The following is a 21,308-nucleotide window of genomic DNA, read 5'->3' on the forward strand; positions in this document are numbered from 1 at the left end:
TCGACAACTGGCAATGGCAACATCAGGCTAGCGCCCCAACGGCAAATCGTCTTCGTGAAGGCCTCTCCCCACCCCGCTTCCCCTCCGCTCCGCGTCGACGAACTTGCCTGGTGTGGTCAAAGGCCATCTGGTACCGTATTAAGATGATTACAAGCTTATCTAAAACCAACGGGAGATAAGACCCGAGGTCCCCGGTAAATTGCTCTCCAAGTATTGACGATCTCGCTGGTAGAAGCTCTAACTTTGGTACCAAAGTGGCCACCAAAAAGTGTCTTTAAAACAGACGCTGTCTGTTTTGGAGATGTTTGCACTTCTTCTCCAGCGTTCTCCACAAACACACAGACTCCAAGCAGTCGGCCACAGAAGAAGGCAGGGGAGTAGGTGGCGCCTCTCTAACTTTGGTATTCGTTCCAAGAAACACGGTGAGGTATGAATGAACTCATTCTACGTCTGATCACACACATACATCTTCACGTCTAATGCTTACAGCGGTCTCTATTGCACGGGGGGGAACATTCTTCACTAAAGCACGCACAACACACGCACACAACCGTACTACTCTACACCCCTATTACGGATGTTTACGCCGAAGAATGCACCCAGCGGCCCAACCCCGTCGTTCGTGCATGAGAAGAAGTTTGCTGCCCTTCTTCTTTCCTGTTCGTTTCCAATAAGAATGTTCGATTGCAGTTTGAATGCATTCGATTCGAAACAATGGAGCCTTTCTTTCTGACTCGACTTCGGTTCTAACAGGATGTGGAAGATTGTTTGTGCAAATAATGTGCAATACTTGGCATTTGTGGATAGAGAATGAATGGCAATGGTTGTATGGTATAAGATAAAGCTAAATGACAAATAAATGCAATGCATATTTACATTATTGATCATTTAAAAGCAGCAATTGAACAAACTGAAGTCACATGTGATGTTATCAAGTTCTTTTTCAAGTTGTTGTTATCCAGTGATACTCTCAATATCACAAATTCATCACAATATATCGCTAACTAAGTTTACCATGTCGCAGCTTTAGACGATTATTCAGAAGAACTTAACGAACGAACAAAATTGGCATTTGCCTTATCGATTTTTCCTACCTTTTATATGGTTTTTAGAATAATGAAAAAAATACATAAAATTGCAATACACTACTATGGTGTAACATTTACCACCAATAACATCAGAGTGAAGAGCAAAAACCTACAAAAAACCATCGAACTACACAACATACATAAAATCGAAATGGATTTTTTTTATGATTCTTTTCTCGTGCAAATCAAGCAAGCAATTTTGATCTGCTTGGGCGCTCTCTCCAGGGTTATTCTTATAGGTGGTGGGTGGTTGGCCCCGCCGAAACGGCGCTGAACCATTCAATGGTTAACGAAAAAAATAAACAAAATACGTTCTTGCTTCTCGCTCGCACAATGCAATAAGAACGCTCACGAAGGGAAAAGAGACGGCGCACGCACTAAACAACAATTTACAGCTGAAGACGACCACACACACCACACAAATGGAACGAAGGAAGGAAAAAGATGGAGAGAATGGAATTCTTTTGAAACTAAGCCCCCCCACATAAATCCGAAACCAAAAGAGAGAGAGAGAGAGAGAGAGAGAACGAAAGAGAAGCAAATAAACCAAAGAAAAAAGCATAAAAGTGCTAACAAAAACCCCAAGAAACAGTAAGAGAGACATAACAAAAAATGCACACAACACAACACATATACCAGCAGGAGCGGGAGAAGGAAAAACAAGAAGCGGAAAAGCGAAAAGAACCAGGGCAACATGAGAAATACCAAATTTGTACGAGAGCATAACACAACAAAAATGCTTGTGTGCCGACGAAGAAGATCCCACACCGACCGACACCGACAAGCGTTTTTCCTTCTCTTCGTTGCCTTTTTTTGTTATGCTCGTTGTTTCATTCTTCTTTTCATGCTTATGCTTTCATTCTACTTTTCATCCCTTTGCTGCTTTGCGCTCTCTTTCATTCATTGCTTGCTTGTGTTCGCTTCACTCTTTCGCCGTTCACGTTACACGTTCTCATGCTTTAATCTTCTTGCATTTTGTTTTTCGTTTTCATGTTGTTTCATTCTTCATTTACACACACACACTCTCTCTCTCTCACACAATTTCCCATTCGATCGTATGTGTGTACCATTTTACGATCCCGTTGAATAGTAGTAATGTGGCCGCTCGCTCGCTCTCTTTCACATTCTTTCGTTACCCCTCTGTGTCTAGATTTCATAAACTGCAACAACTCAACGTTTCCACTATTTTTTCGCTGTGAAAGTTCCCTTCCACGTTGGCCGATTGCCAGAGGGCGCAAGCAAGCATGCAAGCATAGGCACTGGCGTTTTTCCCAAGGGAACCCTCCGGTGGGAAGTGTCCAACGACCACCGGTTTTTCTGGGTTGCGGCGCGCACGGGACAGAGAATGTTGAATGCCATCCTGCTTGTTCCACGTCATTAAGGCGTGTGGTGGTGCAGTCGCCCCGAGGAAACAAAATCCGCAACGAATTATCCGAATCTTTTCCCGAAAAAATGCGTCCGATCGCGAGCGATTGTCTGTCCTTCTCTTTGGCAGGGGGTTTTAAAGGCTATATCCGCTTTCCGCGATTTTCACCCTCCTTGCTTTCTTTATGACCCTTCATTTTTGGTGATGCTGCTCTGCTTTGTTCTTCTGCACGGCGCATTTATTACTTACTTTATGGCTGAGCAAAAAGGGATTACTGAGGACAACGAAAAAAAAACTGCCTGGGAATTTGGGTTTCTCAGCGATCCCCTCATTACTAAAAACGCAATATACGTAAACAAATCTCAGAGAGAAGGGTCGTTTGCAATGCGCAAAAACAAAACAATAACACGGAAAACGGAACGCGAACGAAAAACATCAATAAACTGAGTCAACATGCGCGCTTCAATCTTCAAAGAGCCGTCTTATCAATAGCAAAACAACCTCGCAGTAATTGATAGGTGGTTGTTTTTGTTGACATGCTGTGCACCTTCAGTTATCGTTGGAGGAGCGGAAATACCCCAAAATTCTGCGCATTCTTCTAATCTTTCCTTTCCGGCTCAACTCAAAATTCCTGCCACCATAAACAGGCTCTCTTGCCCGGGCGGCCGTAAAGATCGTTGTGGGAATCTTGATTCGTCACTCTTTTCTACCGGAAGTAAGCAATCATCCTGTTTTCTTTTTTAACGTGCGTTATAATAATTGTGCAAGGGTTTGCCGCCTTTGAATTGAGACTTCCTTCTATTTCTCTTACGCGTCATATGCTCCTTTCGATGATTAGAGGAACGAGTAAAACGTTAAGCCATTATTCAAATTTGGAACCATAACCATTTAAGCGAGATGAATAATTGAAGCAATAATTGAGCATCATTTGTCTTGAATGGGAATTAGTGTTCAAATTATCCTTCATGCACCGGTTCCCGTTATCTCCGTGGCGCATTACTCTGCCTCTTTCGTTCTCTCTTTTTGGAAAAAGGATATCCCTTCAGTCCACATGTAAGACCCTTTGCCAAGGGTTTTTTTTTGTTTCTCTCAGGAGTGGCGTCGCCGATGGTGGTTTATGGACCATTTGAACATATCTCAGATTACAACATCCAACCATTCCCACCATCACCACACCACGAGAGGTCTTTGGGCCCACAGGATCGATGGGAACAATTTTTGTCAATCACATCTCTCACACGGGAAGAACAGTCTCTTCTCGTCGGTGCGGGCGTGTGAAGCAGAGGCGACGTGCGATCATAAAAAAACGCACTCACAAAACCGTTCTTCAAGGTCTACACGACTCCATTTTCTATTAGCGTCGGTTTCTGGTTGCATCCTCTCGCTGGGTGGCGCGCGCACCAGGCAGACAAAGAAATCCATTGCAGTTTGTGGTTAAAAGCTGAACGCCATCAACAATAATCAATGAAATTTTCCGTAACCAAAACACACAAACAAAGAGGGGTACTGAGAATTGTACAGAAATAGAGTCGGGCTTGGAAAAGGCCCTAACTCAGTTTTCCTTTTTTATGAATGAATCACACATACATCACCGCGCATTCTCTCTATTTAAATCCATTCAACTGCAGAGTACACGACGAAAGATCGAAAAAGTTAATATGAGACATTACAGAGGAAGGAACAATCCCCGACGATCGCCTTCCACAAAATGGTTCCATCGCACAATGGTGAATTATCATTTCATAAATAAACAAATCGACCATATACAACACACAACCACGGAACCCTTTTTTCTTCAACAATCTATCTGCTGCTGCTGCTTGTGCTCAACGCACTGTTCGATCGAGCCGGAGAGAAATGGTTTAATCCGAATTTATTAGAAGCCAGATAAGGTTTCAAAAAACCCTTCTAACACAGCCGAGCGACGGAGATCATGAATGAAAAACAATGCACACACAACAACAACAATCGGCTGTGTTTGTGTATGACGATCCTGGCTCGGGGGTAGCAGCAAAAGCGGCATGAATGAAATTTAAATGTTGTGCTCAACCGTTTCTCAAGCGACGAAAAGGACGGCAAGACACATCATCATGCACACAACGAACCCATCCATAACATTCCATAACCCGAGCCCGGCAAAGGACATCCACTTGAAATCTCGGCGTGGGAATCGGCATATGTGTTTATGTGCTGCGTGAAAAAGCCATTTCCCGCAGGGCCTGCAGCCATATGGTTTCCATCATTTGTGAAAATCGTGAGAAGATGAGCGTTGTGCAGAGCGTGGGTGCCAGGCATCATTGGGGACCGTTTTCTTTAAATACGATCGATGAATGATCGGTACTTGAAATGTTCTTTTTTTAAGCCATCCATTACCCAACTTCTTGAACCTTGTATCTGTGCTCCAATGCTCGCTCGCTTTAAACGACGATCATTACACAGTTCTAGGGAGGAAGACAATGTTGATGCGTCTGTACAGTTCCCGGAAAAATGTAGCCAAACAGCCAACGCTGCAGGCCGCTAATACGCTCTGCACTTGTCAACACCGGAAACGGACCAGAACCATTCATAAATTGTGCGATCTTCGCCGTTCTTTTTGCGTTGCTAACAACAGGCCGAGGACCATAATTTGAGTGGGAGAGTTTTCGGCATTTACACTTGTGTCGAGATGATCGTTATTTTTGATTAGTGTGACGATAAGACACAAGCCAAAACACCAACACCATCCTAAGATACAATAAAATCCCTCTTCGCTCTAATGTAAGTGGAGAATCATGCTTGCAATCGTAAGAAAAAGGAATTTCTTACGAAATAATGTAGGGGTTTCTTTTGCCGAACTGGCCCTGGAACTACGGAGACGAAATCCTTCCTAGAAGGACGGCACAAACCAGTCTGAGAATGGGAAACGATAATCGGTTGGGACCTGCGCTAACGGTATATATCTCTGATCCTGGAGGGAAAAAGGCGCATCATCGAAGATCTATTTTTGGTTGCCGTCTATCGGTCAGCTAACGCTTGCCAAGGTCACAAATGATTACTAAAAATAAAGCAAATATAGATTAGAGCGTGTTTTGAATTTGCACAAGTGCCGCAATCATTATCGAATTTTGATCGATTCTTCTTATTCTTAGATAGCGCAACCAATTAGTGGGTAAGGCAAGAATGTTAATGACACTGGACGTAATTTCCCGCACATTATCGGAACATACGAAATCGATTGGTCTGTGTCGAAATTTGTCAAACAAGGTTTTGCGATTCATCCACAGACTGCAGGACACTTTCCCGATTTGTTGTGAGTCAGTCAATGTCATGATTGCGACACGATGGATGACTACGTTGACAATATCCGGTGCAGTGGAACTCAAATCTCTGACTGTAGCACATTTCTCGAAATGTCAAATCTTACGTTTTGAGCGCGAGGAAGTGAACCAACAGTCATGGATTTCAGTTCATCCAATGCCAAATAACGTCATCGTTTCCAAGCAACAGCGGCGAAGTCATCGGATTGACTCAAATTGGAAAAGTGTCACAGGGTCTTGAGTTGAATAGCATAATCCTTGTATGTTGTTCTTGCACTATAAGATCCCGGTCAAAGGAACAAGTTAAAATAAAAGTTACACAGTATCACATATATTAGACACCCATTCCAAGCCTTTGAACGAATACCCCAACACACCAATGCCCCAAGTACCAATAAAAGGTGGATTCTATAATTTAGATACCGTCAATCAAAAGAAAAAAAAGTTCCAATCATACTCCTTTAGTGTCTCCCTGCATTCTACCGTTCCCAGAGCGATCCCTAATGCTTCGTTCGGCTCCTCCGTTCTCCACCACCATATCCCCGTACCAGAGACGCCATCATTACCACCCACCGGAATGGTTTCCACAGACGAGAGGCGTTACACACGCACGCGGCATGGTTAAGAGAAGTAGAAAACCGATCGATAATGTCTAAATTTCACACTTCACACGCTCGCCCCACCGTACCTCAACTCCCTGCCTGAGAAACATCACCAAAAGCAGGAGAAGAAGAAAAAAACACACATAAAAATACGTTCCTGTATTCCTCGTTCTCGTTCTCTTCGCACGTCAAATCGTTTGGCTTCTCGAAGGGGAAACAACACGGGGGAATCATAAAATCTTCCCTGCCTGCCACAATCACTGTGTAAAGCCGACCTCCTCGGACCCCGTCCCCTCATCCCCGAAGCGTGAACCCAGCGTGAAGGTGACGAAGAGGTGACGGAAGAGCTGGGAGCAGCCCGCGGCAGTAAAAAGCGGCGCCTGGGCAGGGAAATTCTCTCACATACCGACCTCAACGGACGTGTGCATAACGAAAGGCAGACCCCCGGCCACTCACTCCTCAATTGCAGAGTGCGAGAAAGAGAGAGAGAGTGAGCATGTCAAGATCGTGGAGGAGCGATATCTTCAAGAAGATGCAACGTAAAAACCCGCAGACACCACACACGGGAGGAGTGCAATCTCAGCACGGAAAGGCAGAGCCGATTATGACTTCAAAGCGTTATTCTTCTTCCTCCTTCGAACGCGAGCTGCTTCCGCCAACGCGTTGTGAAGAAGAAGAAGCTGGAAACTAGCGAAACAGGGAACAGGAGTCGTAAAAACAGCCACAAAACTTTCCATGGCTCCTCGCACGTTTCCCTCTTATCGATCTCCTCGTGGTCACCGATGATGTCGCTCAAAGTTAAAGGCCCCAGCGTACGCGCGCGCAGACACATCTCGAAGCTCACGGTAACCCACACACACACACACGTCATCTTTGGTGACTGAAGAGGGTGGTTAATCATAAAAATTTATGCATTCCCATAAACCTTCCAAGGAGTCCGGATTTGATGAACGAGTCCGCCGCGCGTGGTTTATTTTCTTCTTCTCTTTCGTTCGTTGTTGTGGGTGGGCTTTTATAGACATCCCCCTAAGAGCAAAACGATGCAATGTTTGTGTCCCTTTCACTTTGATTTGTTCCAGAAGACTGAGAGCGTAGCGGATTGTAGTTGTGGAGGGAATGTGATCATAAACAGCTAAAAGTATAAAAATATGATTCTTGAGAAAATTCAACATTGCATACTTTTAGGAGCTTACCACTATGTTTTACAGCAGCACACATCAGAAAACTTCAATGTATTACGGAGTCATTGTGATTTCTTTGAGCCTTAAAAGGATACTTTTCGAAGATGGTGGCATCCTTTCTCCAATTATTGTCACAAAATGAGGATATCTTCTGGTTTGAAGAATTTGTCATGCATTGGAACTTTTCATGTAAAGTATTACTACCGAAGACAAATCTTCTGGTTAAGAACCAGAAGTGCGAGTTTTTGGAAACTGTTAGCATACAATCCCCTGAAGTCCCTGGATCGCGGCCACTTTTACACGGAGGAAATCGATTCTTGCTGCATCATCTCCATTTAATGGCACACACATATATATACATATATGCTTTCCCGACCGAATCTGCATCCTCACCTTCCACCCAAGTTAAGTTCCCACTGGCTCGACTCTGTGTGTGTGCCTTGTGCTACGTGACCATTCTTTCACTGAGCTTTCTACTGCGACCGGACGGACGGGCGACCGAAAGAATTCAGGATGCTCCGGCAAGCAAGCGAGCAGGCGCGAGAAGATCGAGAAAGCCAGATCGCTAAAGCGAAGCGAAGGGGAAAAAAGTAAACAAAATATCTTAAAATATTCCAACGTCTTGATACGTGTGTTCCGTGTGTTCCGAGAGGAGCCAACGGCAGGCAAGCGAGAGCAGCAGTGAACGAGAAGACAACGCCAATCCACCCAGAACGCCAGACAGAATTCCAGGAAGGACAGATTTAGCTCTGGCCGCGGTGGCGGCAATGGCGGCATCCGCTTTGGAGAGGCCACTTTATCACCGTCAGCAGCTTGCGTCGTCCCGTACCTCCAGTCTCCGGGTCCTTGCTGTTGTGGGCCTTCGTCTTCCTGTCTGGCCCGATGATGCCTTGCTGCTGCGTTCTGTGTCCCGGTGTCCTTACAGGGAAAAAAGGGGCTCCCAAAACCCAACAGCAGGCTTGTGCAAAGGGTAATGTTTGAGACGGCCAAGAACTGCCTGCCTATGTTCACACCGGTTCTCTTTTGCCCTTGTCCTTCTGCAATTGTCGGGCCGTGCTGTTTTGCTCTCTCACTCGCTTTCCTCTTCCAACTACCCACGAACGACGAATGATCGCTAACGAGAAATACGGCGAGAAAACTGAACGAGGATCAAACATCGCGCGGCAGGTACAACACAACAAGATGATGATGATGATGATGCTGCACACACCACACGTTCAGTTCAGCAGCAGCAGCAGCCTTTTCTCATTCTCTGTTTTCGTCCATTTGCCTCCCAAAAGATCTCCGCATCGCAGTGCAGTGTGTTCCGGCTGACGGCGGTTGGACGGTGGTGTGAGCCGTCGAGCTCTCCTGTGTCCGTCCCACAAGGGCCCCTCCTCACCGTTCGCGTGGTGCGTTTTGTATTCCCACCGAATCAACACATTCAGCCGACGCACAACAACAAGACTGTAAATATGCCCAAGCATATCTTAGCTGAGCGGAGCGACCACAGAGAGATGCAGCCAGCAGAGGGTGGTGGCCGGAGGTGGTGGCGATGGTTTACACAGTGCATTCCAGAAAACCAGTTACCTGTGGTCCCCGGTGTGCTTTCGCCCTGGGCCAGAAGCGTTGGGCATGACCGGTCGAAGGTTTTGCTTCTGGGAGTTCCCGAAACCCGGTGCGCGTCCTCGCCTCTCTTCCCGGGAGTGCCGGTTTAAGCACTCGAGCGCACTGAAACGTGCCCGAGCATTAGTCTGACTTTGAACAGATATGCGGTTACGGGAAAAGCTTTAGCGGTGGATGGGAAATTCCATTACAAATCGACCTGAACTGCCAATGAATTACCATTTTCCCCAATACCGAGTTACTACTACGAGTAGACTACTTTAGTAGCAAGAATTTTACTCCTAACAAGACAAGCACCACAACAGAAGAACTCAAATAACTTGAAAACTTCAAAAGATCTTCAATGAGCTTACTACATTCACAAGACTCCACAACATCTTCCACCCAAAATACCCCTATATACCTGTGCCACGATCGGTTCACGATCGATCGGAGGACATTAATCTTCATCTCCTGGCGTGAGATAGAGGCGCACATCAAACGGCCAACCGGCCGCCGGCACCTTCGCCCGGCATCGCAGGAAAAAGCCCATTGTTGGGCAGGAAGCGGAGGGCGATAAAGAATAAGCCACCATCGTCCAATGCCACGAAGCGCACAACAAAACCCCACCAGGATCGGTAAAAGGAGCGAAAGAAGAAAAGCCAACAACACGCAGCATCCTCTTGACGCAACGGAGCACACCGGTCAAAATATCGATCAACCGATCAGGCAGTATTCGATCGAAAACGATCATAAAAACTTGAACCTTTAACCGGGCGGCGATTAAGGCACACCACCGTTGCTTCCTCTCCTTCCAATCCGTCCCATTCCAGCTGTTGCAGGAGGGCGTGCTGTGATCGGTAATGGATCATCGGATCTCGATCGGTGGGGGGAGAGAACGTTTCTATAGCACAATATTGGGAACCATTCTGCTCTCTCCCTCATCTTCGCTTCGTGGATCGAAAACCGTCCGTTTTTCTTTTATGTTTCGTTCCTCCGTAAAGGCTACAACAAGACGAGGCTTTAAGGGTGCTGCCCGTTTTCCTTGAGAGTTTCCCAGTGATCGATAAACGGCCCTTGGCCAGTTCCGAGAATTCTTCGCTCGCCCTGACCACCCGAACCGACACATTCTTCAGCGGCTTTTCACTACTGCTGCCAGAGGTTGCCGCTGACGAATGACTCTGCGCTGATCATCGATCGATCGATCGTAAAATAAGCGATCGAGGAGAGTGAGGAGTAATTAACCGGTGGGTTCTCCCTTCTTTCGAGACGTTTATCAGCTGATAGGTCCGCTTGGTGGGAGTAGCATTTTGGAAAGTTTCTTTTTTTATGGTGCGGCTCAAGAATGTTTTTTGGTTTGGGAAAATGCCTTCAAGAAAGAAACATTCTTGCTGATAAGAATGTGTTTAACGATTCAAGGAAGAAGAATTCGATGTACCTTGTTCTTTAAATGCGTTCGAGAGACATGGCGATAAACATGCTTCGGTTTGCAATTAATGGCTCTATTAAACGTCTTGATCGAGTCAACTTTCTACAGGTTTTTTGAGTTCCCAAACCAAGTTCCGGCAGAACAGGTATGTGTACAACTGTCACTTATAAGCCACAAGTTCTTGCCCTTACACACACACACACGAAATCGAGGTCTCCTAACGGACCCATCATCACATTCAGTCAATTCGGAATTGCCAACGACTGCTCGGGGACGGCGTCTTTTGCGTCGATAAAAGCAAATGTAAAGGCACCCGATGCTCGCGATCGAGGTGACATTTCATGCCATGTGTGTTAGTGTGTGTTTGTGGTACAGTTTTCTTTTTTGCAATTCAATTCCTGTGCGCATTCCCTTCCTCGACACACACACACCGTTGACCACCGCCGCCGAGACACGCTGCACTTTTCATTTTTTATCCATTCTTCCACCGAACGGGAGAAAGAGGTTCGGTGAAGGGATTCGATCGCGATTCGTACGCAGCAGACGACGCGCGCACAGCGCCGCATTCTCTTGCGTTCGGTGCACATGCACTTGGCGAAGTCGTTTCCAGTTAGGTCACACACTGCTGCCGCTTCCCTTTCTCTTCCTTTGGCACCCACCTTCCTTTCACACGATCGTTCCCTTCAACCAAGCACACGATCGTTGAGCGAAACGGGGTTTTTCGCTGCAAGTACAGTGTAGTGTTGGTTTTTTTTAATGGTACTAGACGTTTTTTCCATCCCCATTATTCCCAGCAATCTATTTGAAAGCAGCAAGCGATCAAATCAATTGATAAATTGCAATCCGCAGCACAATTGCATGAATAAATAAATATTAATGATCAAAATACGCCGATCCGGTATTTCTAGCGGAAGAGAAAGGAAAACGTACTCAAACACACACACACTTAACCCTCCCTTTATTGGCTTAAGGGGGTTATATGGGGGAAGAAAAGATGAGCCAACATCGCTCATTGGGCTTGCCGGTTTTGTTTACGGGATTTTGCATCCTAAGCAGCAATTCACACACCCCAATGCCACGAATGAGGCAAGCGATCATCATCATCACCTTCGAAAACCGTACCCAACCCCTACAGAAACACCCACAATAAGCAAAAACAAATTGTTTACTGGTGAAAAACGATGAGATCACCAACCAGCTCAACTCTCTCATTTGCTGGCCATGTGAGTTCGGGGTTTGAAACGTGATGATGTATTTAGCTGATGGCGCAGCAGCAGGAACGTGCGTTTTGCGCTCGAATAATTTACTGCCTTTTCATCGGCCAAGCCGCACAAAGTGAAACAAAGTGTGTGTAGTAAAAAAACAGCTCGTTTTCGTTTTGGTGAGCTGGCGCCTGCATGTATGCAATTACCGCGTTAAATTAAATTTTAAAATTCGCTCTCTAAAGCGGCACATGGAAAGCGAACTAAACGCTTTGATAGAGCGAACAAAACACATTCATTGTGTAGGCCCAACCACGAGAAGGGGGGGGGGGGGGTTGGGGGAGGATCACGCATTCTTCTCGACCTCAATCATTAAACAATTCCGCCGTGCACACTCTCTGTTAGTAAACAGCGGCGAACCTAACAAACACACTACCACAGATACAGATACGGTCGATTGTCGTCGTCGCGGGGGTAAACAGAACCATCATCACGTCATATTTTGATTGCCTGGCGCAATTATCACATTCCTTCGTGTTGCTGGTGCTCCAAGCCACACTCATACACACACAAGAAACTCAAACCACCCGCCGGGGGGAGGGCAAAAGGGCCTTTTCCAAATGGTGCCCGCGTGGCGATTGGGAAGGGAAAATTAAAAGAGAAGTGTAAAAACACAACCGATGGAATGTTCCGTCGAGCGATTGGTTGCATGTTGCTGTTCGGTTCAATATTGTGCGAACCAACAAAAAAATCATCGTTTGTGAGAGACTATATGGGCCCCACACAACCACTACCATACGTCAGCAAAACGGCAGGGGGGGGGGCTCCGGTCGGTCGTCGTTTGTAACCATTCACACATTGGGGCTCCAGACCGCACGAACACCGACAATCAATGAAATGCGCCGTGTTGCGTGCGGATCGTCCCGTGCCCAACCTTTCGGCAACAACCCTGTGTCTCCCGCTGCTTTGCCATCCGTTTCCTCCACCTTATTCGCGTTCATTATGGGGTACAACAGGGCAGAGCTCATATGTTCGTGCGCTACACATACACACGCAATGGGGAATTGGTAGAGAGCACAGGCCAGATGACCTGGACAAACCATCCACCACCGTCCCACGGACTGTTGTCCACTGCTGTTAACCTCTATTGCGTTTCGCAAATGACTTTCGATGGTCCAGAAGGTGCAATTTGTTGAGTGAAAGATAGCTAAAATGCAATTAACAGAAGTAAATAACTAAATAAATGTAGAACAGATGCAATTTTGCACAAAATGGACCTAAACATGATAAAGAAATATAAATTCCGCAAATACCAATCACTCAAAATGAATAAGTACATTAGTAAAATGAAACAACAGACGCGCCATCTGTTATGGAATAGCTGTACTAAACTTGTTTAGTACTGCTTCTTGGGAGTTAGAAGAGAATGGTGTTGTTATTGAAGCCTAAATATAAGTCTTTAAGTATAATATAAAGCTAAGGAATTCCCGCAAACCCCAGAATCATTACTTCGGAAAGTATGAACGTAAGTGGGAAGATAGTCCCACAAAGATAGTAACACATCGATAGGCCGAAACAGTTCCCAGACAGACACGCTTTGTGGGCCGAAAGGCAATGTCAGCGAGCGTGCGCGCCTCGCCTTATGCCACACACCTACGAGAAGTCGCAGGCACAAAGCACAAAGTGCGCCTCGTTAGGGCAATCCCTTTTCGAGTAGTCATCTGTCTTCTCCAAAGCCTCTCGCACAACACACAAAGCCTTCACCAGCCAACAGATCCGAAGAGCTATGCTCCGGTTTTTGCTGCTGCTGCTGTCGCCTGTCGGCATAGCTCCAGATTTAAGAAAAGGGTTCACAACGTGTAACGGGAGAACCCCCAAGGGGAGAAGAAACGACCAACGGATGTTTTTTTGTGTTTCACCAACTCTTCCCGGGGCACCCACTTGGGCCGTGGGTCGGGTAACATGTTGAAGCCCAGAGACCACCGTAAAATGGTAATCGAACGCCAAACGAAAGGACCTGGATGCCTGGGTAGGAAGGCAGCAAAAGTCAATTTTCAAGGGAAATAATAACAGTCGGCAAAAGTAGAGAGAAAAACTCGGTGCGCCCTTTTGCCGAGCGTTGCAGGACCACACAGCGAAGACGAGCATCACAACAGCGACTTGTCCCCTGGAGGCAATTCCTATCCAACACAAGCGTGCATAAAGCATCTTCACCGATTCAGCTCGCTTTTGGTTGTAAAACAATAATTCCCAATTACATGAACGATCGCTAACATGTGTTAGTAAGACGTTTTATGGCTAACAATGAACATAAGTCAACATATTTCCATAATGTCTGTAACAAATGAGAAGCTATGTCCAAATAGGAATTATTCGCGTAGTTTAATGCAAGTATAGCATATTTTGTTCAATACTAAACTTAATGTTCAACACCTTCAGCTAAATCGTAAAGCTTTCTCTTCGACCATTCGACCAGCCCTTTTGACCTTTTATGCAATCGGTTTCGTGGCCGGGGAGGCACCAAAAAGGAAATCGTGTACAACCGCGAAACGCCCAACCCTTCCACACACACACACGCTCAAGGAGAGCAAGAGCCATACTCCCGTCCAAAAACCCATTAGACATTCCAACGGCCGGAGAACACAAGGAAGAAAGAAGCCAGCAAAAAGGCAACAAGCACAGAGCAGCAAGAAGCGGAGAAATAAAAAACCCTCCCGCCAACATTGAAGAAAGGGCTCCGTGATCTCGTGCAGGCACGCGTGGGGAGAGCTGGGAAGGAGCGAGCGGCTGGCTTATGCTTCTCTTATGCTGGGCCCCGGGATGCTGGGGCCGCTCGAAATCGAGACCGTGAGAACGCTCGAATTCGTCTCGTTTGCAAAAGAAGTTCGCCTCCCGCTCCAGTTCCTTGTCCAATCCTCCTTCCCCTTCTGCCTTGCGCTGCAGTGTGGCGTTTCGTTTCGGCCAATGTTTTTGCCCCGTTTAACACATAAACCAAAGGCAGAGACTTGGGTGCATTTGGTGGGCTTCGCGGGAGCTCGATTTTAGCTGAAAGGGCTTACAGGGCAGAAACAGATCTCGATTGGATAATCAGAATGCTGCTGCCTGGGAGCTGGTTGGGGCTTGGAGGTTCGCGTGGTGGTATGAAAATAAAACACACACACACAGGAAGATCCATCCTTCGCTCGGGTGATGGTAGAAATGCATAAAGCCCCATCTTCGTGTCCTTTCTGTACCCCGTCCCGTTGCGCCTACGGGTGTAACGTTTTTGCATTGGAATCGGCAAAAACCTACACGTCGTCCTCTCTTTGCCGTCTCCGGTCTCGCGTTGGTTCAGCGGGGGGTGTTTCGCTTGTCGCGGGTATGACTCAAATGTTGTTCTCCATGCGGCGTCAGGCTGGGCGGCTGGGTGATGTAAATTAACATTGAAGTAAGCCGCGATTGGTTGCCAGGGAGGCTGTTTATGGGCAATCAAGCCACGGCCAGCGTATGTGTGTAGGTTGCCAGACGCAGCGGAGGTGTTGTTTTGGTTACGGATGAGATTGTACGCCTTCTGTGATGCCGTTCACGGGGAGGATAATGGAAAGGAACAGTCTTCTCAATAATGTACCTAAAATTTGCTCAAAAATTAACAGCCTTATCATGAAATGGAAATTGTTTTGAGAAAGCCAAGCTAAGACAATTTGCAGTAAAGTGCAAACCAACGTTCGCTGAACCAACAGGAGAAAGTCTAAAACTAAACAGTGGAAATCGAACTTTCTCCAATGTGACAAAAAGGGATCACGTTTCCAGCGCTAGTGCTGGGATGGGGCTCCCTTTTACAAGGCGGATGTTGCAATATCTCGTACATTTACTTATGATTTTACTCCCTGCTTCAATGTTCAACGACATGGAGCTTCAACAAAACAAAACCAAACGCAGCTCCCACCAAAAAACGCGATTAGAAATGTCTTCTCTCTCCAGGTGTGTGCCAACGGTGCTGTGGGGGATAAAAAAAACCGCCAACCTGGCATTTTTTTACTACGCTTCACACATTTTTACTATACTCGCAAAACCGGTTTTTTGTGCGAGGTTCGCTAGCTTTAATACCGTGCTGTATATACCTTGCATCAAACGACCTTAAACGGTACGTCATCGCAGCAGTTAAAAAAAAACCTACCACACACACTCGCAGACACACAGAAACACACACACACACTTCACGCAAAACTGGTATGCGAATCGATCGAGTGTCTGTGTGGTCATGCGAGTTGCTCATGTATAATTCCAGGAAGTAGCCAACGCTGCGATCATCCTTGGTCGTACTGTTCTGCAAATGCTCAACATAAAGCAGGCACGCAGTAAACTATGGACGAGCAGGGTTTACCAAATGATCCAATTTCTGATTTTCAGACCATATCATGCAAAAAAAGACCAATTCGGGGCGGGGGCGATGACAGCATCAAAACCCACTCACTATTGTGGTTGCCACTCTGCTGCTGCGTGGCAGAGAGTCGTCAGAAGCGTGAGGGGGAAATGCATTCACTGGTATGTGTTATCTCTGCACGATCATATAACCATATCAGCAATTCTTGTCGAACAAAGACTTAACCACTACTCGACGAGTAGTGTGTAGCAGGGGGCTAGGAACGAGCTACTTTAGCCACGTATTTTCAACTATTTTCATCTTTAGAAAATGTTAGCACACAGCAGCTCGTAACACCACCCGTGACTATTTTGCATAGACTTTCCCTTTTCCGAACTAAATTCACAAACCCTGCTCCCACTGGATACAAGAAAATGCACAGTTCAATGGAAAGCACTTACCGTCGGGACAGTGGTGTTCGAACAATCGATTCAAACCGCTTAATGGCACCAAGACTGCATCAAATCACAATTGGCTCCATTTTAATACAATTAGAAAAAGACTACACAATGTAGAGACGAACGAATTTGGCATGAATTTCACCAGCAACTTGAACTTTGCACGCACGCACGTTGGACTCTGTTCCGAGCAGCTCGCATACCAATTGACAATTTGACGTTTCGTGGTGTGTGTCTATACGCGCTAGTTCAGCGTTCGAACACCGATTGCCGCGCGAAAAGGTAAATGACATCGCCTACAGGGAAACCGGTGTGTTTTATTTCAAACGTTTTCTCTTTCTACAATGGCAGTACAATCGTTTTCACTTTTATTTCTTATTCCACGACGTTTGTTTAAATCCGGACTTTGTGCCGTTATTATTCTGATGCTCTCGCTTGCCGTAAACTTTCTTATTGCGGAACTTGGTAGGATTCAAACCGAACGCCCGCAAACGCTGATCGGCAGCGGATTCTTCCTTCTTTGGATGCCCAGAGCCAAATGTGTTCTTCTTGTGACCACCACCACCACCTCCTCCTCCTCCTCGGCCACCTCTCTGATGGCCAAAACCATTCTGAGGTCCTTTTCGCTCAAAGCGGGGCTTCTTCGAATTGCTCCACTGTCCATTTGGCTTGTTACTGCTCTCCTCCACGTCTTTCCATTTCCGTTTTTCCTGATGATTGTTGGGGTTTTGTTGCTTCTTTTGCTCTCCAACAGTTCCATTGCTTTGCGGCTTTTTAGGAGGCTTTTCTTCCGCTTTAACTTCTTTACTGCTGCTAGCAGTAATCGTTGTGTTTTCTTCTTGTGCGGACTCATCTTTATTGCCTTGTTTGTTCTTCTTCTTCTTTTTCTTCGCAGGAGTGGTTTCCTGCTGTTGGATGTTGGTTTTAGTGTCCTTTTCCTCTTTCGTCAAAGTGTTGCTTTCGTCCTCCAGCATCTTTTGCTTTTTCACTTTCTTTTTGGGCTTTTCTCCCTTATCTGAACTGTTTTTAGTATCATTTTTCTCTTTCGATTCAGGCGTAAGCGTTTGTTTCTTGCGCTGCTGGATTTCCTCATCTTCAGCTTCTTCTTCCTCCTCAGTTTTAAACAGACTGGGCAAAACTCTCCGCTTGGCCGCCTCACTGGCCGCTTTCTTTCGGTACAGCTGTATCTCGTTCAGTTCCACATTCTTCGGACGCAGCTGAACCGTTTTCTTCACACTAGCCCACTTGTTCAGCTCGCTCGTGTTGGCCATCAAAATCTCCTCTATGCTCAGCCCGAAATCGTTCGGAACCGTTTCCACATACTTAAACCGGCACGGTATATCGCCGATCATGTCCTCGTAATCCAGCTTGTAGTACTCGTCGATGTACTCGCCGTACGTTTTCTCATCCTCCGGATCGAACAATGGCTTTTCCGCCTTCAAAACCTCCCGGAACTTGGACTGCCGACGGCCCTTCTTCCTTCCCTTGGTAGACTCTAGCAACTCTTGCTGGTGCGCTTCCTTCGCATTTTGTACCTTCTCCTCGTAGTCACAATCCATCACGAAATCGTCATCCTCGCAGTGCGGTTCCGCGCCCTCCTCATCATCATCCTTCAAACGCTCTACGTCGTAGTTTTCGATACCGAGCTCTTGGTCCAGATCGGGAAATTCGGGCTTCTGATCACCCTCATCCACCCCGTAGTACTCATCGTCAAACATCGCCTTCATGCGCCGATCGTGCTCGTCCGGATCAAACTCCGACTCGAGATCGTCCACATCCATGGCCAGCTTTTCCGTTGCCGCGATTTCCTTCAGCCGTTGAATTTTCTCCCGAATCTCCGTCAACTTGATCGCCTTCAGTTCCTCCAGCTCACGCCGCTGCTGCTCCTTTTCCTTCTGCTTGCGCTCCTTCAACTCCTGCCGCTGCTCCTTGCGCTTGTTGCGCTCTACGCGCACCGAATCCTCCACCGTGCGCGGGAACTGCTTGATGTAATCTGTATCCGGCTCTTCGAAGCGGAAGTTGTACTGCCGCTCGTAATCTTCCTGCTTATCGAGCTCCTCCTCATCTTCCGATGTGGCCACTATTTCATCGTACGTGGGCACTTCGCCGCTGCTCTGCACGAACCGCTTGTTGAGAATGTAGTCCTTCAGGAAGGCATCCTCTTTCGAAAGCTTTTCATTGTTCCAGAACTGTTTCAATGGTTCCAGCACCTTCGCTTCCTCGCTTGGCGGTTTTTTTGCCTTCTTGTCCGCCAACCATTGTATGTAGTCCGATTGCTCTTTTTCCGTTTCGGCGGCAGTTTTCTTCCGTGCCTTTAGCAGCCCTCCACTCTTGCCTTTCTTCTCTTCATCCTCCTCGCTGTCGTCGTCACCAATTTTGCTGAGTGCTTGCTTAATTTCATCCTTAATTTTCTTCTCCTCTTCTACCATCGTCGGGGAGGCGGACCGTGCCAGTGGCTCGCCGAGATCTTCCTCGTCCTCAAACACGCCACCCTTTTCCAGCATTACCTTTCGCTCGTAGTCCTTCAGGGTCATTGGCTTTTCCTTGTGGTGGCGCTTGATGAGAGCCACCTCCTCGACCGGTTTCACATTTTGGAAGAACGTCTGCTGCTCTTTGTACTTGTCCTTATCCTTTCGCTTCAGGAAGGCAAGCGTTCGGAAGAACTCTTTATCAAACTCTGGATCCACAATCTCGTCGTCGGTCGTGTCGTCATCGCTAGAATCGGATGATCCTATTTCTTCCTGCAAGTTTTTCACTAAAACAAAAGAAAATCGTTTGCAAACTGTTGAACGACAAACGAGCGGTAGACAAGACAGTGCACTTACGGTGTCCAAGTATTTCCTTCTTGCGAAACTCATCGTAATGCTTGGCGTAGCTTTTGTTGGTACGAAATTCAACATCTTCCTGCTCTTCCTGGTCCGATTCATTGAACAGTTTGATTTTATCACCCATCCTGCACCTAAAAAATGCTGCAAATCAACGAGACGAAACAGAAAACGTGCGTCGCAAACGTGTGTTATTTCTTGCGGTGTTGTTTTGGTTGTACACCTGTCATTACTGTCAAACAGCCGGCCAGTGTTGCCAGACAACCGAAGCGCATAGAAAAACACCCAACAGAATGTAAACAAAACCCGACATTCGTGAATTTTGCACAAAGTAGAAGGCACTTTTTGGTGAAACAGCTTCCGTGTGAGCAAATTTGCGACGAAACCATGGCAGAAGAGGCTGAAGCGACCGGCATTGACAACAATAGCGAGAAGGATTTGGCGACGAATGTGGAAAATCTCTCCCTGACGAACCAGAAGGTTGAAAAACAGGAATCAAAGAAAAGTATGTACCCAGGATTCCCTCCCCCCGTCATCCCACCTGAAGGGGGTGGTACTGATAAGCATTGTCCCGGTTTTCCCCTCTTTTAGTTGATATTGTGCTTCATGCCACCGGCAGTGCACCGATCTTGAAGCAGAAGAAATGGGCAGTGGACCAGGAAAAGCCCATCAGCGCTATTGTAAAGTTTATCCATAAGTATCTAAAGCTGGATGCGGAAGAACGATTGGTACGTTTTCCCCCCTTTACAAGTGTCTTGAAAATCATTGAATCATACTTTTCACGTTTTCTTTCTCCGCAGTTTCTCTACATAAACCAAACATTCGCTCCTTCGCCGGATCAGATCATCAAAAACCTGTACGAATGTTACGGGACCAACGGAAAACTGATTCTCCACTACGCCAAAACCCAGGCATGGGGATAGAGCAGGGAGCCGCTGCTGTTGAACATGATTTCGCCCCAAAGAAACGCTTCATTCCCCCCAACACACCGACCATATTAGTTCGTAATTCATTTCTTGTAAGCTTATTCTGAGTGCAGGAATAAAAAACACGCCATAATTCGCTTCGCTGCCGAGCACCATTTACATCTATTTAGACGACATATTCTACATCGTTATGGGGGGAGGGGGGATAGGTCGTGTCGTTCCGGCGTCCCCTTTAATCGCCACGAAGCGCTTCCAGCTGCTCGGCGGCCTCCTTCGCCACCCGATGGTACTTGCCGATGGCCGGGCGGTAATAGTACGACTGGTAATCGTTACGCTCCGCCATCTTCTCGCGCACCTCCTTCTCGAGCGCCCGGATCTGTGCCTTCTCGTTCTCCTCGTAGACGTGGTGCAGCATCTTCTCGTACTCCTGCTGCGGGTTGGGCAGAATGTACCGCGCAATGAAGCGCGTGATCGGATGCCGATGGTACTCCCAGTGCTTTGGCGTGTAGTCTTCCGGCGTTTCGGTCAGGGTGGCCGGGCCGACGAACACGTTCGCGTAGAACACAACCGCACCGACCGGGATCAGCCCGACCATGATGTAGTAGTGGAACAGATCCTTGAACTTGTGCCACTGGAAGCGGGAGGGCGTGATGGTAAAGTTCTTCGGTCCATGGCCGCCGGACATCGAGCGCGTACCGGTGAGGGCTAGAAGAAAAACAAAAGACGAACGGAACGTCGGGAAGCACATTCATTTGTTTTGAAGTTGCATAACACACACAATCGGTGAGGAAGGTACTTTTCTAGCAGGTTTTGCTGGTGAAATAATAAGCCCACTCCTTATCACACTACAAAGAGTGCTTACTTACCATTTTTGCTTGCCTGCAACAGTGCCGGATTGCTTAGTAAAGCACCCAAACGGGCCGAAAATTGGCCGGAACGAGCCAGCGAGCTGAAAATTGCCATCTTGTTTGGTATGTTTTCGATTGGCAGAGTTTGACAGCTGACCAAG

The 21,308-nt window shown here is 46.9% G+C and overlaps 3 protein-coding genes across 3 annotated transcripts; 1 reads left to right on the forward strand and 2 right to left on the reverse strand.

The window, feature by feature from the left end:
• Positions 1-16,845: 16,845 nt before the first annotated feature.
• Positions 16,846-19,580, reverse strand: LOC120894411 (protein KRI1 homolog). Its single transcript, XM_040296970.1, has 2 exons — positions 19,374-19,580; positions 16,846-19,303 (listed from the first exon to the last, which is right to left on the reverse strand). Exons 1-2 carry the CDS (start codon positions 19,498-19,500, stop codon positions 16,917-16,919), a joined length of 2,514 nt encoding a protein of 837 aa, XP_040152904.1. The 5' UTR covers positions 19,501-19,580; the 3' UTR covers positions 16,846-16,916.
• An 83-nt stretch (positions 19,581-19,663) lies between these two features.
• Positions 19,664-20,440, forward strand: LOC120896574 (autophagy protein 12-like). Its single transcript, XM_040300789.1, has 3 exons — positions 19,664-19,878; positions 19,965-20,101; positions 20,174-20,440. Exons 1-3 carry the CDS (start codon positions 19,761-19,763, stop codon positions 20,294-20,296), a joined length of 378 nt encoding a protein of 125 aa, XP_040156723.1. The 5' UTR covers positions 19,664-19,760; the 3' UTR covers positions 20,297-20,440.
• LOC120896573 (NADH dehydrogenase [ubiquinone] 1 beta subcomplex subunit 5, mitochondrial) lies at positions 20,433-21,301 on the reverse strand. The gene is made up of 2 exons (XM_040300787.1): positions 21,166-21,301; positions 20,433-21,004 (listed from the first exon to the last, which is right to left on the reverse strand). Exons 1-2 carry the CDS (start codon positions 21,260-21,262, stop codon positions 20,532-20,534), a joined length of 570 nt encoding a protein of 189 aa, XP_040156721.1. The 5' UTR covers positions 21,263-21,301; the 3' UTR covers positions 20,433-20,531.
• Positions 21,302-21,308: the final 7 nt, after the last annotated feature.

Source organism: Anopheles arabiensis, chromosome 2, assembly GCF_016920715.1.
Source record: "Anopheles arabiensis isolate DONGOLA chromosome 2, AaraD3, whole genome shotgun sequence".
NCBI lineage: Eukaryota > Metazoa > Arthropoda > Insecta > Diptera > Culicidae > Anopheles > Anopheles arabiensis.

Bases quoted from the DNA above. Each gene is read 5' to 3' on its own strand.
- LOC120894411 (XM_040296970.1), bottom strand. From the start codon at position 19,500: ATGGGTGATAAAATCAAACTGTTCAATGAATCGGACCAGGAAGAGCAG. The intron at 19,304-19,373 runs GTAAGTGCACTG...CTTTTGTTTTAG, and splicing joins GAAGGAAATACTTGGACACC to TGAAAAACTTGCAGGAAGAA.
- LOC120896574 (XM_040300789.1), top strand. From the start codon at position 19,761: ATGGCAGAAGAGGCTGAAGCGACCGGCATTGACAACAATAGCGAGAAG. The intron at 19,879-19,964 runs GTATGTACCCAG...CCCCTCTTTTAG, and splicing joins AAAACAGGAATCAAAGAAAA to TTGATATTGTGCTTCATGCC. The intron at 20,102-20,173 runs GTACGTTTTCCC...CTTTCTCCGCAG, and splicing joins TGGATGCGGAAGAACGATTG to TTTCTCTACATAAACCAAAC.
- LOC120896573 (XM_040300787.1), bottom strand. From the start codon at position 21,262: ATGGCAATTTTCAGCTCGCTGGCTCGTTCCGGCCAATTTTCGGCCCGT. The intron at 21,005-21,165 runs GTAAGTAAGCAC...TTTTTCTTCTAG, and splicing joins GTTGCAGGCAAGCAAAAATG to CCCTCACCGGTACGCGCTCG.